The 19,279-nt window shown below is 51.3% G+C and overlaps 1 protein-coding gene across 2 annotated transcripts in view; it reads right to left on the bottom strand.

Moving 5' to 3' along the window:
• Positions 1 to 19,279, bottom strand: part of Ptprn2 (protein tyrosine phosphatase receptor type N2) — a 695,487-nt gene that overhangs the window by 219,717 nt on the left and 456,491 nt on the right. For both annotated transcript variants that reach the window (XM_055607544.1, XM_055607543.1), the window contains exon 12: positions 12,845 to 12,909. In XM_055607544.1, coding sequence (XP_055463519.1) covers positions 12,845 to 12,909 — 65 coding nt within the window. The remainder of the gene's footprint in view (positions 1 to 12,844; positions 12,910 to 19,279) is intronic.

Below are 19,279 nucleotides of genomic sequence, written 5' to 3' on the forward strand. Positions count from 1 at the left end.
AGCTTAATAATCAGTTCCTCTTCTGTCGCTGCGGAGGGCGGCCTCACAAAGCACTGCTGACATTTCTCAAATAAATTCATTACTCTCCCTGAAGCACCCAAATGAAGAGACACCCTCTAGCCAGTAGACTACAAGGAACAAGACAACCTTGGTCAAAAAAGTAAAATCACAACACACTTTTTGCTGCCCTTATGTCAAGATTATTCCCAGCCCGTTCTCCGCCAGGACAAACTGGCTGCTGCAGGGGTGTCCTAGACTACATCATGGCCATCCCGCTGCGGGGAGGCAGGGGTATGGTCACATGTCTCCAACAGAGGGCCCTGGACACATATTGCTCCCTGTCCCTGCTGCTGGAAGGCCTTCACGGCAGTGCGATGCCACTGGCAGCCTCACCTCATGAGGGGCACTGTGATATGGCTTTCTCCTACTGTAGGTGCATGGCCATGATGGAAATGTGGAGCCCATGGGATTTGGGATAAAAAAAAATCATTGTAGTTTTAAAATACAAACTAAATTCCACTGATCCATCTACCAACCCACCCACCTATTTATCCATCGATTTGTCCATCCTTCTAATTATCCAAGAATCTACCCATGGATCCGTTGATCCATCTGCCCATCACCCACCAACTCATCCAATCAGCTAGCTACACTTACCCACCCACCCCCCACCTTCCCAAGCACTCGCCTGTTCATTTACTTATTCGTCCATGCACTGACCCATCCATCACCCATCAATTTCTGTCTATCCAGAAACCAACCCTGTTCACCCATATTTCCACCCCCCACTCATTTATTCACCTGTTTACCCACCAGCCGGGCATTCACCCACCTGTCAGTCTACTTTTTCCTTCCTCACTGCAGCCAATCAACTACTCATCCATCCATCCCCCTGCTAACTCTGCATCTACTCACTGAAATAGCCGGGCATCTCTCACCCATCTATCCATCTACCCACCCCATCCACCTACACACTCACCCACACACCAACCCGTCCACTCACCCCAAAAATCATCTGTTCATCCATCTATTTGTCTACCCATCCATCTCTCTACCTACCTACCAACCTACCCAGCTGTGGTGTTTTGAATAGATATAGCTCCCATAGACACATGTGTTCAAATGCTTGGCTCACAGGGAGTGGCACTATTAGGAAGAGTGGCCTTGTTGGAGGAAGTGTACCACTGTGGAGGTGGCCTTTGAGGTCATGTGTGTGTGTGTGTGTGTGTGTGTGTGTGTGTGTGTGTGTGCGCGCGCGCGCGCATGCATGTGTGTGCTCAGTTATACCCAGTATGGTAGCAGTCTCCTTCTGCTGCCTGTGGATCAAGATATAGACCTCTTAGCTCCTTCCCCAGCACCAGGTCTGTCTGCACACTGCCATGCTTCTCACTATGATGATGTGGACTAAAACTCTGAAACTCTATGACTTTTCCTCTACCATATCAAGGAATAAATTAAAACACAAGAAATATTACCAGCCCCAGTAAATGTTTTTTTTTTTTTTAAATATAAGAGTTGCTTTGGTCCTGCTGGCTCTTCACATCAATAAAGCCTAACTAAGACGCCATCTAATCATCCATGCACCCACCCACCCACCCATCCATCCATCCATCCATCCATCCATCCATCCATCCATCCATCCATCCACCTATCCATCCATCCATCCATCCATCCATCCATCCATCTATACATCCATCCATCCATCCTCCCTAATTTCCTTGGTAACATTTCTTGTGTTTTAATTTATTCCTTGATATGGTAGAGGAAAGCCATAGACCTATTTCTCAGACACTAACTTGCCCAAGCACTATCATTTGGAAGAATTAGACAAAAGACATTGTTGGTTTAGGTGTGACTGGGGTCAGTACGATGACTGAATCATGTTCCTCTAAAACTTGTATGTGATCTCTGACCTGAAGGCCCCTCAGAATGTATTTGGAGAGAGGGTCTTATAAAGGGCATTAAGGTAAAATGATGTGGGCTCTTATTAATGGGACTAGTGTCTTTATAAGAAGGGGTTAGGACACTTACATATAAAGGGACAGCCATTTGAAGACATGGGGAAGATGTCATCTGTAAGGAAAAAGAGAGGCCTCAGGGGACTTGTGGGAACCTCTGTGCCTCAGACTTAGACGTTAGCCTCGGGGTTGGGCTAGAGTGAGTCTGCTACTTAAGCCACCACCAGTGTACAGGGCTGAAACTGTCAATGGTTGTAGCTGTCCTGGGTAAGGTAGGTGAGAAAGATGCTAAAACACTTCACCCACAGATTTCTGATAGTTTCTAGTAAATGTGAGAAGCACATTATTTCAATTCATTGTAGTTTTAAATTTTATTGTGTTATAAAGAATTAGGCTTTATTTTGGCATCTTCAAAGAGAACCATTTTTATCGTTTCTCCTCCGCTTCCTTGTTTCTTTCCTTCCCTTGGGACTTCCTACTCTTGTAGCTTCCTTTCTATTTTGTCTTAATTATTATTATTATTATTATTTGGTATATGTACACTGACAGTGGGCCTTAACACTTTTTTGATCCAATGGGACAGATAGTTATGTCTGCAGCAGGCAAGTGTTTGCAGAGAATGACAAGCTGGGAAGATAAGACCCAACTTGGGATTGGAGCCACTTCAGAGACAGAAGCTCACCACATCCACAGGGAGAAACTGTGGGTTGGCCAGCCACAGACACTGCCAAGACAGGATGGGGGCGTGTCTGACACCTGAGTACCATGGGTTGATTAGTATCTTTCCAAAACAATATGCTCCAACCCTCACACCCAAGCCTGTGTGGAAGCAAGACTGGCAGATGGAACTGCACCACAATAAAGTAATACAGGCTAGGCTATACCCTAAATCCGACATAGATTTTTCTTGATAAGAAGGCACACAGATACACAGGCACCCACAGGAGACGGAGCTTGGGTGTGCATCCACACAGGTAAGGAGTGCTTTATTCGTTTCTTTTCTTAGAGCTGTTACAAAATGCCTGATGAAAACGACACGGGAGGGAGGAGTTTGTCTCAGCTCACGGTGTCTAGGAGCTCAGCTCATCATCAGTTGGCACTGTGCCTAGGACTGGAGTGAGACAGAACATCAGAACGGCAGGTGCATATAGCAGAGCCTGCTCCTTACCCAATGAAGCACAGAAGAGGCCAGTTATTCCTCTGTTCTCCTACCAGGCCCCGCCTCCCACAGTTCCGCTCTTCTCAATACCTCACTCAGTTCTGACTTCATCAGCGGATTGATTGATCATCCATTGATTAGGCCACAGTCCTCACGATCTAAGGCACTGTGGAAACACCCTCACCAGCACATTGAGAGTGCCTTACCAATCTCCCAGGAGCCTGTCAATCTAGTCAGTGTGGATATCAAGGTTAACATTACAAGAACATTGTGAGGATGTAGGCTACAGGAAGTGGGTTCTCCTGGAATAGGTCAGGGGAAGCTGGGCCCCACCACACTGAGGTTCTACTTTCTAACACTGTGGGAGTAGCTTTCTGCTGGGAGACTCCATCCAGGCTGAGGTACCCTGCTTAGCATCCCTGGGACTCTGGTACCCAGGAAACAGTGCTGGGTGGCTGGGAGACCTCTCAGTTTCAGGTGACCCTGAGGACAGGCACATTCATAGCTGAGCAGGAAGAATGGGGCGGGAGAGCAATTGATAGGGGCACATGGAATAGCAAGGCTTATTAATAAGTTCCTGTCTTCTGTACCGATCTCTATGAGGGTAGAGTCTGCCGGAATTAGCGTTCAGGGAGCTGATGTGAGTGGCCACACTGGGCCCCAGTGTCCTAGCACAACAGTGTATAGGGACAGGTCCTGCTGTATCGCGGGGCTTTCTTGTCTTTATTTTCTAAACACAGTCAGGAGTTTTCAGATTTTTTCTGTCCTCTCTAGACTGTGCTCCTCTTGGCAGGCCACGGCAGCTAGGTGAAGACTGATGAGTGTTTACATTGGATGCAGTGTCTATGGCTTGCTAGGGGCAGAGGTAGCAAGCATATGCCAGACCCAGGTCCCAGAGGACTTCCGAGCACGGTTCTCTTCTCCGAGGTAGCTGCTGCTAAGGTGCAGAAGTCGATGAGGAGTGTCTGGGGAGGCACACGCCTGCCTGGCTGCTGGAGAGCGCGTACCACTTTACAGGTGGACCCTCAAGTGGGCACACCCCCTTACCGGGCAAGAGGGCCTCCTTACCAGTGCACAGTGGATAGATCATGTGAGTGGGCAGTGTTCGTGGGTGATACAGGAGACTGAGCGCTTGCCTTCGATCCAGACCTCAGCTCGTTAAATGAAAATCAACTTCTGCTCCCAAGCTCACAGGCTCCACCGACCCACAGGAGCCTGGAACCATCATGCCTGGGAGGACACCAGCCAGGGTGACCTCTGCTCCTCAAGGGGAGAAAGCCAAAAGATGTCAGAAGACAGCAAGTCAGATCGTGCCGTTGAAGGATGCATTATGCATTTTTTATAAAACACACGAAAATGCTAGGGAAGAACAAGGAGTAGGTGGGCAGCCACCATCCAGGCGACTTACTTCATTTTACGTGACTATTTACCTTGATATTGGATAAAAATTGAATCCGTTACCATGGCAACTGCTGCATCATATGGTTGCTCTGTTTCTCGGAGTCACAGGGGAGTGTAAAAGGGCCCACGTGACCTGGGGCTGGTGCTCTCAATGGTGGTGGTGCAAGAGAGAAAGGTGCTCACAGTGAGCTTGTGCTGGCCCATTCGGTAAGTGCAGTTAGTCACGTGGGACGCATGCTGAGTGGGGAGGGAGGGCTGGAGGTGAAGTGCTGGGGCCTCAGGTGTGTCAAGCCAGAGCTGAGTGTCAGAAGCAGAGCTGAGCCCAGGCATGGGCTGCTGGGAACCTCGGCTTCTGTCTAGTCCGCTCCCTGCTCATGGGGGCCCTGGAGGGGTTGAAGATAGAAAAGTGAGGTGGGGCCCCAGATAGTTAATGCAATTTCATGCAGATTTTCCTTTTCAAACACAAATTAGGGGTACTGACGAGTCAACAGTCTTTTCTCAGGCCTATGCACTTGTGCATTTAAGAGAAAAAAATCTGTTTCCTTTGTCAAGAAATGCAGATTAGAATAAAATGAGGTGAGAGTGTGTGGAATGGTAATGGGGACTGCTGCAGGGGCTGAACAAGAAGCCCCCTGAGCCCCTAGCCAAGAGGGGAGCTTGGCTCCCTCACTGTCCCCAGCCCTAGCCAGGGCCCAGCCTCTGTCCCAAAGCCGGGGAGGTGGAAAGGCTTCTGTGGGGCTTCCCTACAGTGTCCTGGGGAATGAGGTGCACCTTGTGGTTTTCACAGGTTGTGGTCCCGAGGGCACAGCACTCTGTAGCATGCTGTCCTTAGACTATACATGGGCTGCTGGATGGCCCATGCCATGAAGGAGCCACACAGCCCCACCTCTCTACAGGGTCTCCAGGCAGGTGGTCGGGCATGGCGACAGCACCAGCCATACCCCAGTTCCTGGTCCTCACTGAGACACCTGCCACATCTGCATTTGCCACACCCACCACACCTCACTTCTTCACACACTCGGGAACACATGGAGCCTCCTAGAGCTGCACTGAGGACGGCCACCCAAGGAAACGCACCGGTTCTGCTGCCTGGAAACGGAAGCTGGGAGTTTGGCTCACAGAGTCAAAAAGAACAAAAGGAGCCAGGGGGCACCACAGACCTGTTACCACAGTGGCATTGCTGGCAGCGGCACAGGACATGGCTGAATCGCTGCCACCCAGTCACACCACATTCCAGCCAAGTCCCACACTGCACACTTCTGGAGAACTGTTGCTCTAATGGTCACAGTGCACAAACAAGGAACCAAGGGCTAGGTGAAGGGCGTGCACACTGGGTCTGAGCCTGGACTCTAGGAAGGCAGGTGAGATCTCTGCCCTCACACAGGTCCACCAGGAGCAGGCTTGCAGAAGCCCCTCCGTCTATGCACAGTCACTGCCCACGCCTGTCTCCTCTATGCACCCAGCTTCTGGGAAGGGTCCCCCCGCGCTCCACCCAAGTTGGGCTGCACAGGCACCGCCTCATCCCAGGCCTGCCTCTGCCAACCACACCCCCTGCTTCGCCTCTGTGTGCTGGGGTGCATCCTTCGCCTCAGGGTGGCTCGCACTGCCTACTGTGCCCTCTCCAGGAAGAACACACCCCGCAGGGCTGCCACAGACACATGGTGGCCGAGGACCCCAAAGTCGCAGGGCATCAGAGGCGGCGGGGACCCAGCTGAGCTCACCGTCAGCCTGTTCACATCAGTGTGGACATGTGGGGCATAGTCCTGTGCCTTCTCTATTTAGATGGTACAGCGTGGTGGTGATGTCCCAGAGCTGTTCACCCATGCCACACAGTATCGGCCTCCTGGCTGTATGTCCTGTAGTTACATACATGGACCCAGGCTCCCCGCTGGCTGAGAGTTGTGTGGGGATTCCCTGGTCTAGCTGACAGCATCTTGAATCTGTGGTGATTTCAAAGAAGAGGCCAAAAGACACAGAAGAACAAACAGCTTCTAGCCTCACCGCGGGACGCCTGGTCTGTGTGCACCAGTGTGCCTGCACATGCGTGTACATGTATGTAAAGCACCTTACATGTATGTAATGTGTTTACACATGTGTACAGCCACCTGAAAGGCAGCGTTTTCTTAGTGATTTCAGGAATCACATAATCCCATTGATTTATTACATCTAATTATTTTGTACTTTAAGTTTCTTCCTCTTTCCTTCTAGCTCTTTCCTCTTTATAAAATAAAGCCTTTATTCCTTTCGTTTCTATACTCGGTGACTGGCTTCCTTATATTAACACTGCCCTCCAAAGTCTGAACCAAAGGGTCAGGGTTCATGTTTTTGGCACAGAGGCCCCTGATACTCCATGGCTCTGCCAACTGGTTTCACCCAACTATTCTCTCAGGATCCAAGCTCCTCCCAGCTGTCTAGAGTCACTGGGCTGGGAATGTTTGTTTGTTTGTTATTGTACGTATGAGTTTACATCATGGGCACATGCCACAATACATACTTGGAGGTCTGGGGACAATCAGCTCTCTATTTCCATGTAGGTCATGGTGACTGAATTCTTAGCATCAAGTGCCTCCACCCACTGAGCCTCCTGGCCAGCTCTGGGCTGCGATTTTGATGAAAGAAGCTTAAACCTCCAACACCTTCTTCAGCAGTGTGATAAGGTGGAGAAAAGGAGGCTGCTTCCTCCATATCCCTTCCTCATACCTCTTGCTTCTCATTTGCAGCCATGGAGCCCCACTCGGGGTCTCAACCACAGTGAGCTTCATGAGAGTGATGTTTGCTTGTGGGACAGGAGTCCCAGTGCATGGATTTCTAGCGGACATTGAAGGTGGATGATTTTTAGATGTACAGTCCCGTTCTTCAAGCAAAACTCTGCTCTGAAGCTAGGAGTAGCAGAGGCAGCAAGAGTGCAGAGCTGGTGACAGGGCTGGATGGCTGTGAAGAACAGTTGTTGAACCACCTCAACCAGGAAAATGTATGGAAAGTCTCAGGGAGGTTCCTGAAAACCCACTTCGAGCCTCAGCCACTCTGTGAGTGGGAGGCTTCTCTCCAGCAGGGGGCGCGAAGTTCCACGAGAGGAGCTCTGCCCAGTGGACTCTGGGGTCTTTGAGGTCACCCTGGAGATGCCGAGCCAGGTAGTCTGTCCTGTCTGTGGTAAAGCTTGGTCAGAGAAGCCTGGAAGCTCCGTTCCTGGCTGGAGCTGGAAGCAGGAGCCCCACTCCATCACGAGCAGGACCCGTGCCTGCCGGAAATTCTCTAGTTTCTTAGCACGTTCTGAGCTTTTCTTCAGGGCAATTATAATTGTCTCTGGAGGAAACACGACTTTCCTAACACGAGTAATACATGAAAAGTTTTCAAGGTATCAGAAATTAGATTTTGAAATACATCAAAATACCACCCAACTCTTCTGAATGAGTGTGTGCACCACAGTCTCTTCATTTCTTTTAAATTTTGTTTTGAGATATTTCTATTTGGCTTAAAAGGTTTTAATTCTGCTGTCTGTCATCACACGTGTGAATTACAACTGCCTAGAGCAGATATGTAAATGGCGTTAGATTTCCACAATCATACTCTGCTTTACATTCCAGAGTCAGGAATTAGAAGAATTAGAAATACACTTATAAAAATCATCAAAATCAGGCTAACTGAATGCAAGAATTAAGATTAGGAAAAAGATATGATTAGGTTTCTAAAAATTTTCTCAGCTTGAAACCTTTCCTCCCATTTTGCTGCTGTAAATGTTCTGGGCTGGTCAGGGCAGCTTCCAGTCTGGATCTGGGAAGGGAGGAACCAGCTGCACATGTGCAGAGCTGGGCTCAAGGCCACAGCAGTGACACCAGGCAACTCCAAAGGTTCAAAATCAACTGCTTCAGAAGTGGCTGCTGGGTGAGGCAAAAGGATCCTAAGATGACTGTCTGGACACGAGCTGTCTTCAGGAAGCACTGGGACAGCAAGCTGGGCTCCTCCAGGGGCCGCTGGCTTGGATCTCGGGAGCAAAGGTGACTCTCGGGGCAGAAAGGTGGGGCTGAAGTCAATGAGGAGGAGGCCTCTGGGGTTGGGGGGACACATCTGCCACATGGAACAGGGTTCCTCACAGAACATGCCATTGTGGTTGGGGCTGCAGCCGCAGGTTGGAGGGTCAAGGGGCTCTTGGCTTAGAGCAGGAAGCTGCTGCAGGCTGACTAGGTGTCAACAGGGGTGGCAGAGGCCAGACAACAGTGAGAAATAGACTCTGGGGACATGGGTCTCAAAATTCCAAAGGGACAGGCTATGGAGGGCAGGCTCAGCAGGCTGAGGGGCAGTGCCCACAGCACATGTTTAGAGGGATGGTAAGCCCAGGCAGCCACAGGTCTGTGTGCATGTGTATGTGTGTGTGTGTGTGTGTGTGTGTGTGTGTGAGAGAGAGAGAGAGAGAGAGAGAGAGAGAGAGAGAGAGAGAGACTGACTGGCTAGAGTCCCCAAGGCCCTTGGGAGTCTAGAACTGGCTCAGGTGCTAGTGTTTGTCTTGAGAGAACAAGAAGTTTCCTCCAGAAACTCCAGCTCCAGCTCCAGCTCCCTGGAGGGGAGAAGGAAGGGCACCCATGCTCATCTGTCCCGCTTGTGGCTGTGTTTCAGTGCTCAGACCTCCTGAGGACACAGTAGACACTCAGCTCTGCCTTTTGAGTGATGTGTGAGTGGGATACTGAGCTGGCGCAAGTTGGGCGCTCTCTTACCACATGGCCACAGGAACTGCCTAAAATCTGCACACTGCCGACACTAGAACCAAAGGACGAAAGGGGGCTGTCCAGATGCCCAGGATCAGGAGGGCTCAAAGCTAGGTCAGGGCCAGGAGCTGAGGCTACTGTTAGAGACCTGGTCCCTCTAAAGATACCTAAGGGCACAGGACTCAGGGTTTCCATGCTCAGAGACAGCAATATGGCGGAGGAAGAGGCAGAAACGCTGAGGCTGGTAACCCTCGGAGTCTCTTCAATGGGGAAGAGGGAGCGGGTGCCAGCCACCCCCAGCTGAGGGTGGGGAGAAGGATGAAACCAAGACTAGAGCCTTGTTCAAGGTGGGGAGCTCCGTGGGCATGGACAGAAGAGTAAAACTCTTTGCACAGAAATCTCATATAGAAGGCAGGCATGCAGCTTACACCTCTGCTGTCCGCTGAGGCTGACACCAGCCTCTGGTGTGGGAGGCTGAGACAGAAAGGCTGCTGAGATGGGCTAGCCTGAGCTACATAGTGAGACCGTCTCTTAAAAACAAAACAAATAAACTGAAAAGCTCAAAACTAAGAGAGAAACTCATACAAAAAATCAATATTTCCTTGCTTCAGATAAAGTCACAATTAAACAAACATACATGAAACATACACACACATATGTGCATGTATGTATGTATGTATATGTGTGTGTGTGTGTGTGTGTGTGTGTGTGTGTGTGTGTGTGTGTGTGGTCACCATCAACCATACAAGAAGAACAAACCACCATGGAAGCAGTGAGGGCGTGACAAGCAGTGCCACAAGAACCTTAGATTTGAAGAGTGTAAGAATACAGGTAAAATTATAGAATTATCAGGCTTAAGATAATTAACAAGCTAAAAAGGCAGAAGTCACAGAAGGAATATGCAGGCAACCACAGGGAGACAGCAAACACCCACTTGAAAATAACACTAAGCAGTTTTTCACACTAAAAATGGGAAGGAAAGTGTAACCATAGCCACTAGCTGGGCCTCACAGCATGTTAGAGACAAAGGAAAGGGGACCTGCAGGTCACATGAGGAGAGGTCTCACAGTGCAGTGCTGGGAGACCAAGTCAAGTCACACTTCGGGCAGCGAAGGATGGACCGGAAGGACACATGCACGTGAGCCGTATTTAGACAATGCTAACTGTGTCCAGGCATTTTATATCTGCCACCTCAGAAGACATAGTAAGGGTCTTCTGAGGTGGACACTGACTGACCTGTGCTATAGCTCAGGATATGGAGTCATGAGGTCAACGCTGACTATTCTACATTAGGATACAGAGCCATGAGATTGACACTGACCATTCTACAGTAGGATACGGAGTCATGAGGTCAACACTGACTAATTTACAGTTCAGAATGCAGAGCCTTGGGGCCAACACTGACCACCTGTGTGACTGCAGAAGACATGGCACCACAATTTAAGAGAAAAAACACACAGAAGCCACTGCAGGCTGGAAGAAGATACTTAGGATGAGCAACACACAGGTCCTAAGGGGAGAAAGCCTGCATCCCTTGCTACAAGGGCAGAGCTGGAGGCTATAGGCTGAGGGGGGCCAGTAGGATGGTTAAGACACAGCTTTGCAAGCTCTGTACTCCTAGAGGAGCAGTTGCGTTCTGAGCAGGCCTCTGTGGAGCCTGTCGTCATGCTCGGAGTGGGGTATGAAAGTATGGGTCTCAGGAGGAAAGCCAAGCACTGCTTGGGAGGTGCTTGGGAGCCAGGCCCAGCTTGCTGAGTAGGGCTGGTCCACCTCCTCATCCTGGTTGTCCTGGGACTTCTGGAGGCCACACCTCAATAAGGGAGAGGGTATTCAGTATCCAAGTGCATGAGTCACACTGTTGTCCCCTGTGTGAATCACGGACTTGTCACCCACCTGTTGCCAGCTTCCTGAGTGGCTTACACACTCAATCCACAGCCTCTAGGCTTTCTGAAACTAGGTCATTGCAATGACTGCAGCCTGACTCTGGGTTGCTCTCAATGGCTGGGTGCAACCATTGCTCCCATAGGAAGAGACTAAACTGGAAACATAGGCCAGCACACGAGCTGCCCCTACCTGGAGACAGGCAGTAACACGCAAGTGCCCACTGTCCAGGCTGCACACTGCACTGTTTCTCCCTGACACGGCCCCACTTAGATGTAGGTTGCTCTGGAAGCCCCACGACATTTGGCTTCTTTCTTCCACTCCACTGGCTGCTAAAGAAAGAGCAAACAAGCAGAGGGCCCTCAGCTGTCACCTGGTCTGCTAATTCAGCATGGGCCACCCTGGCCTCAAGAACACACACAGAAGAGTGAGTGACATTTGTCAGGCTCTTAGAATGTCCTTGGAGAAGTTTCTATCAGTTATAGACTCTCTCCCACACGCTGCTGCCAATAACTAAGATGCCCCAGGCACTCAAGCCCCCTTAAGAGCTCCCTGGCAGCCCAGGCCTCGGAGAACAGTCACCAATTAAGCATCTCCTGGCTCTAGGAGCCAAAGACCTGGTGCAGAATGAGAGCTCCCCCAACGAAGCTGTGAGTCTCGGAGCGGCTGGGCCGGGAGGAGGCACTCTACAGCAGGGAACACTTACAAACAAGCACTCCTTCCTACTTAATTACCTTTAATGGCAAGTGCTGTGAAATCTGAAATTTCAGACATGAGAGCACAGATTGGCTTTGGTCCATGCTGGCTTACGAGTGGCTCCATGCGGCTCCCAGGAGGAACCTCAGCCGCCGTTACACGCACACTTCATTACACTGTCACTCGGCCAAGAGAGTGGCCTCCAGCAAGCACCGAGAGGACGTCGTGTCTGATAGCAGGGAGGCGACGGCCGGACACTGAAGAGTGTGATGGCATCCCTTCGCTGACACATGTGTAGCCTGCGGCTTCGTTTAAACACACATGTTTAAATAACAAAGACACTGGATCCCAAGCAAAGAATAATCTCCTGGAACTTGATTGTTTCCCATAATTTGGGTGTTTTAAGTCTTCATCTTTTCTGGAGTCTCCCGTTTTGCTTAATTGTGACAGGTTTTTCTTTGGGAGGTACCAACATATGATTTCAAAAGCAATATACACAGTCACATTTGCCCCCACCATTAGTGAGCATCAACACCGGGAAGACCGATTTCCCACCAGCTGAGCCAACAAACCGTTACTCGGATTAACCACACGATGAACCAAACCTATGCTCCTGGGTTCCACCAGCTGGCCAGCCTCACCAGAGGTCATCCTCACCAGAGGCCAGCCTCACCAGAGGCCAGCACCACCAGAGGCCAGCCTCACCAGAGGCCAGCACCACCAGAGGCCAGCCTCACCAGAGGCCAGCACCACCAGAGGCCAGCACCACCAGAGGCCAGCACCACCAGAGGCCAGCACCAGAGGCCATCCTCACCAGAGGCCAGCACCACCAGAGGCCAGCACCACCAGAGGCCAGCACCACCAGAGGCCAGTACCAGAGGCCAGCATCACCAGAGGCCAGCACCAGAGGCCAGCACCACCAGAGGCCAGCACCACCAGAGGCCAGCACCACCAGAGGCCAGCACCACCAGAGGCCAGCACCAGAGGCCAGCACCACCAGAGGCCAGCACCAGAGGCCATCATCCTTTTTGGAGACGCACACTACTCACCGGCCTGATTCCACTTTGGAGGATCGTCAGTCCAGATGTCTTCTCCAGCTGGTCTTTATTGTCAACTGTGAAGGGAAAATCAGAAGACAGTCAGTATAGGGAAGGGTGGGGCGTTTCAGAGTGTTCCCTCTGGGCAAACTCCCCTGAAAAACAACCTGATTTTGTGGGGTGCTCTGTCAAGGGCCAGGTGGGACTGGATATGCGGAACCCTATGTCCCACTCAGTCACTGGTCTGGCTCAGCCAAGCACCTCATACACTTTCTGTCATCTTTGAAGTCATGCCATGTCAGGCAATCTCCAGTCATTGAGGATCTGATGGGAAATTTTACGTAAACACACTTTGAAAGCTGTAAGTTCTCATTTTAGAATGGTGTAATGTTCTATCTATAAACATGTGTGTGCCCACTGAGAAGTGACTTTTTGTTAGCTAGCATTGCATGCACTTGGAAAAAGCTGTCTGTGTGCTTGCAAGACAGGAGCCATGAGTTATTTTATGCCCTTTTAATCCATGCCCTTCCAAAAGCATCCCGTGACAATTCTGTTTCAATGAAGGTCCACCCTATCTGCTCCGGACTTCATGTGAGGAAGACTTTCAGAGAACAAATTCCATTTGATATCATGCCAGAAGAAATGAGCTTGGGAAACAATTAGCAGATGCAAATGAAGTCTTAGCCATTGTAAGGCCGGGGCAGCAGACCCAGAGGCCCCCACTTCCCAGAAAGGAAGTGTGTCACAAGGCAATTGACCTTGGCTTATAATTCAGCAGAAATATTCTTTTGGATAAATCTCCTGTCATTTTGGAAAAAAAAAAAAAAAAACTAGGAAAAAAGAAAGCCGAGATTCTTACTGAAAACCCCATGGAAGAGGAAGGTGCTGCAATTGTGATTAATGCAAAACGATAGAGCAAGAAAAGAGCAGTGTGCTCCTCTCCTCCTGTGGAACACCTGCACGCATCTCGGGTAATGAATTACATCGTTTAGAGGGATACAAATGCTCTCCCATTACAGCCTGCCCGGCTTCTCTACCTCCTGAGACTTTCCTTGTCTTTCTGTTTTTTTAATTTAAATTTATCATTTTTACTTTATTCGCTATGACTTTCGTTGTCTTAAGGAAAAAATTTCCCCTTGAAGAAATGGGCATTAGTCTTTACACTAGTGCCCATTAGTGTAAAAATTAGCACTATTCTGAAAGTAAGGTGGACACAAAGCCACCTTAAAGGGCTGGAGGATCTTAGGACTCCTCTGGGTGGGAGGGGCACAGGGTGGAGCCAATGACTGCACAGGCAGAACTTGGACGGCAAGAGACTGTTTCTTGAGGTCTAAAGTGACTGGTTTTCATAGTCTCTTGTACTGCCTGACAGCTATTTGGAGAGGGCTGACAGTAACTCTCTAAATAGGCTGACCAAGGGCCTAAAGATGGGTTCTCTCGAGGGAGCAGAGATCTCAGATTTAGAGATTTTTATAGAAAGGGGCCAGCTAATACATACTTAAGCTGAATAATGTAATCCAGCCTTGGCACGTTCTTTCTAAGAAAGGCAGGGGAGGATATCAGGCCTGGTGGTTGGTGTCCCTGTGGCTACTTGGTGTCACTATGGCATGGAACGGCACAGAGACACCTGAGTGGCTGCTCGGGTGAAGTTTAGTTACAGAAATAGTCCGGGCCAAGAAGGCACCTCCTCCAGACTTCTGGAGGGTGCTAGCTGAAAGGCACCTGTTCTCTGTCGGCTGACCTTGCAGGCTCTGGATGCCCTGTAAGGCTGTAGGAAGCAAGCCACCATCACCCCTGAAGCCTGGAGACGTTGTCCTGGGAAACCACAGACAAATGCTCATAGGGGAGGGCTCTAAGTGTGAGGGCACCTGGGGAATTCTCCAACCTGACCAAGCTGGAGATTTCCGTTTGGAGTGGCTTTGGATAAACAAGCCTGAACCAGATCAGTCAACAACACAACCGCCCGCAATCACAAAGCTTTGTTATGGCTTGACTGGCAGCGTGGACTCCCAGCTGCTCACCCACCGCTGTTCCCCAACACCTTTTCAGTGCTTAGACTCCACAGGGCGGGGCTCTTCAGGGCAGAGACCCCGCTTTGCCACGCCGATCTTGCTGCCCTTCTAGCCGCCTCCTGCCCAGCACACTGTTGAGCTCTGGGCATGCTCCCATCCCTCTGGCCTTTATGAGCACAGGCTGGCCAGTTCAAGACCATTGGTGGGGAATGAGACACAGCTTGACTTCGCAAGCTCATGAAAGCACAGGTGAGCTTTTAAAAGTTCACGGCCAGGCTGGGATGTAGTTGGCTGAGTGCTTGCCTATCGGAGAGCGAGCTCCTGGTGGAGGCAAGAGATCGGCTTAGGCTGTGCTTCAAGGCAGGCTCTGTTCCTAATTTACCCAGCGGCCACCCAGACTTTGGGCTCCCACCTGCGCCCAGACAGGACGGAGGAGTCCCAGCAAATGTGTTACTGACAAGCGAGGCAGTGTCTCTGAGCTCTGGCACCTGAGCCACTGTCATCCATGGCCTCTGCCCTTAGGTCTGTGACAATCCGTAAGAAGCAGTCCCCTCGCTGGCCTGCCTAAGCCAGTGACTTTCTGCGCATGGCCGCTCTGGAAACACGGGGATTTGAGACCTGCCCTGACAGTGTGGGAAGGGCGTAATCCACCCTAAAGGCCTGCCATGGACACCTGCAAGAAGGGCTAGGGGTCACTCATCAAAAATGGGGAAGTGGAGAGTCTGCTGTTAAAGGCTGGACGAGCTGCGGCGCTTTGTGGAGGGAGTAGATGTCAGGTAGAGGGCAGGGTACCAGACAGGGCTCTGGGTAGAAGGCAGGGTGCTGGAGTGCAAGGGGCGGGGCCATCAGGTGGAGGGCTGGAGACCCAGGTAGAAGGGGTGGGGCTTCAAGCGGAGGGGTGGAGCTTCCAGGCGGAGGGGTGGGGCTCCAGGACAAGGGTCTGAGGAGCCTCTCAGGACCAAGCAGTCCTTTGTTTCTCACAGGTGCCCTGAGATCACCTGAGAATAAGGTTTGACCTTTTCAGCAGAGAGGTAGTTCATGGCGCTTGGCCTGGAGAGATGGGCTATCTTGGGATTACGGCACAGCCCTCTGTCCCACCGCCGGCTGAGCACTCTACAGAATCGCATGCCTAGGGCTATCTCGACTGTCACATCTGAACTCCTTTTACCTGGCTGTCCCGGAGCAGCTACCGTCTGCCTGGTCAGCAGTCAGGGCCTCTAGGGCTCACAGATCACAGCGCTGAGCTGACCTGCCTCCGTCTTCATCCTCAGGACACAGGTTTGCCTAGGATTCTTTCTAGGACTTGGCATCTCTGGCAGAGCCTCCCCATCCTTCTACCAGCATCTTACCGTGCCCCAGGGAAGGCTGTTCCCGGGACACTCAGCCATGGAGAGAGTCACACCCATGCTTAGGAAGGAGCCCTATTCAGTCTCATCCACCATGGCTGAGCTCCGTGCAGGGAGGATCTCCCATCTTGGAATCTTTAAGAAAGTTTTTAAAATGCTCCATTCAAATGTATCCTGAGCCAGCTTAGGGCCAGCTACAGGTGAACAGAAAACACTGGACCCCGCTCACCGCCTCTGGTCTACCTATACACCCTAAGCAAAAGTTTAGAGCAGAAAGCTACTGACCGGCGAGTTCACCGAGAGCCCCGCAGCGAGGACACAATTATATTCCCGGTGAGCGTTAACATCATCAAAACGTGGCCTAGAGATGAACCATGTGTGGTCTTTGCTAAAATGGAGGCGGGTTAAGCATCAGAGGGGAAGAAAAGCCTCAAGCGGCGTGTAAGGCCGAGCCTTCCTGATCACCCAGATGAGGAGGAAAGGGAAGAAGGGACCTGTATTCGGCTCTGCTCACTCACAGAGCCCGCCCCTGCAGGCTCATGTCTGGCTCCACAGAGCCGTAAACAAAACCGCCTTTTTTTCCATTCCCAGTCTTCAGGGCTTTTTGTACAAGTGAGGGCCCGGGTTCCTCATGCCTCATGTTTGAATCAGGGGCCCTGAGCTGCTCACCCAGCCCCTCACATGTTGCTCAGCCTGTAATGCCTTGGTCTCCTCAGCGCTGAATGGCTGTGGAGATTCTGTAGGGACATGATAGTCACAGTGGCTGATAACTTTCCTTCCGTGAGAGGGCATGTGTGTTTCCGTGAGGGGGTATGTGTGCAGCTAGAGAAGAAGGACGCCCGCATCTGCTCAAGTCACTCAGAAGGCATCCTAGGCTCTTTACCCAGAATGCACCAGGATGGCTGCCTCCCCAAGGGGAAGCCTTTTTCATTTCCACATAAAAAGCCAACCAGGTCAACAAAAGGCCAGGGCAGCAGGCGAGGGGCCTGCCTTCCTCTTCTTGCTGTTCCTTGTTCAGCAGTCTCCCCGTGTCTGCCTTCCACTGAACCTTCTTGTCCTCCAGGGCGTAAGGAACAGTTAAGTCTTGATGGGGTGATGGCACCCCCTCTGAGCCTTGCGTGGGATAAGCTTCGGTGAGAGGGCTGCTGACCACGGTGGCCATGCCCACATGGTTGGTCATTCACACCACTGTGTGTTTAGCGGAGCCCACCAGGGGCAGAGCCTGTCTCTCTCTGGAAGCGGTGCCCTGAGGAAGCATCCTGCTGGCAGATTTTACAAGCCACTGTGCTGCCCTTCCCCCAGAGAATCTGTCCCGAGGCTCCCGTCCCCTCCTGGCCAGCTCTGCTGAGGAACGGGCAATCATGACCCTATGCTGTTTCCAGACGGGGGTCTGGCCTCAGTCCCCAGCTGTGCCTGTCCTTCCTGGGCTTGCTCCCCTGAGCTTGCTTGGCAGGCTCTCCGGGTGCAGACAGTCTACACTGGGTGAGTTTGTGCTTGTGCTGCAGAATTTATCTTTAGCACCTTGGCCTTTCTGCTGGTTTACTGTTACAGTTTTTGCTTATATTAAAATTATTACATTTATTTATGAATCCATTCACTCGGCGCACTCTCGTGTCATGGTCAGAGCACAGATCAAGCCTTTACGCTATTCCTCAGCTACTGGGAATGATGTTCAGCCACATGTTCAGGGTTCACCCCCAAGCTTTGGACGGAGCTAAGAAGGGAGCCAGCCAGTGAGGCCGCACAGCACGGGACAGCGAGGAACCGGCCAGCCAGGGAGCCAGGACAGCATGGGGCCAGCTGGGCCAGCCAGCGAGGCTGCGCAGCATTGGACAGCGGAGGAGCCGGCCTCAGCCAAGGCAGACAGAGTCAGGAAGCCCATTTTCATCTTCATGCAAGACAAAAGGGTTTCCAAAAACAAAAAAGAAGTCCTTTAGAATTAAATTCACCCGATGAAGGATATGCAAATGGCTGACGGAGTGAGGCCTGTAGCATTCTCCGAGTTCTGCAGGAGCCTGCTTAATTAGTGTTTTAATTTATCGGAATAATTCTTTGCACTTGACAATTTATGCGGCATTCCATGTAATTAAGCGCGGAGACAGCGGAGTCATTCTGCCTCTTCCCTTTCTCCCCGGTGTTTTAACCTGAATGACAATGGCCTCCGGGAGCCCTCACCGGGGACACACCATGGGCGTGATGCCCTGTGGACCCGGTGTGGCCTGGTGTGGCCTTGTCCCTGTGGAAAGGCCTCCCCGCTGTCCATCTCCTACCTCCAAACCTCAGAAGGAAGTGTGCACATCTTCCTGCATCTAGATCTCTGGAGGGCCCATCCCCCTCCCTGACAATCAGCCTTTCTGACTAAGTCTTGGGTTCTCCATGCACTGGTGTGTGTGTGTGTGTGTGTGTGTGTGTGTGTGTGTGTGTGTGTATGAGCATGTGTGTGTGTTGGTGTGAGTCTGAGTATGTGTGTGTCAGTGTGTGAGTGTGTTTGTGTATGTGAGTGTGTGAGTGTGTGAGTGTTTGTGAGTGTGTGTGAGTGTGTGTCAGTGTGTGAGTGTGTTTGTGTGAGTGTGTGTGTGTGTCAGTGTGTGAGTGTGTGTGTTTGTGCCCATGTGCACGGTAGGGTCTGAGCACCTCTCAGGTGGAGAAGAGGCAAAGGAACCGACACGTCGAATCCCAGGCCTCAGATCACAGGGAATCCAGATATCTCTGCGTCACTCTCACACTGGTCTGAGAGTGTGCAGGGTTCACGCCTGCCCTCCTGGTTCTGGAAATGCTCATCTCGGCTGCACACATTTGGCAGACTGGCTGCCTGTTTCCCGGACAATGCTCGTGAGCTCCGACAGGACTGGAGCCTCTGTGTCCTGCTTCGTCTACACGTGCTGCGACACAGCTCAGTGAATCAGTGTGTGAGGAACTGACCTTGGCAACAGGATCATTTCCCTTCTGTACTGAACGATTCCACCAAGCAGGATGGGTGGTCGTCCTGGGCACAACCTCATGCCCATGCTGTGGGCATGGGCAAGTGTGCACAGCATCTGGGCTGTGGGCGTGGGTGAGTGTGCACAGCATCTGTGCTGTGGGCGTGG

The sequence above is a fragment of the Psammomys obesus genome, unplaced genomic scaffold, assembly GCF_907164565.1.
Source record: "Psammomys obesus unplaced genomic scaffold, mPsaObe1.curated_primary_1811, whole genome shotgun sequence".
In the NCBI taxonomy this organism is placed as follows: Eukaryota; Metazoa; Chordata; class Mammalia; order Rodentia; family Muridae; genus Psammomys; species Psammomys obesus.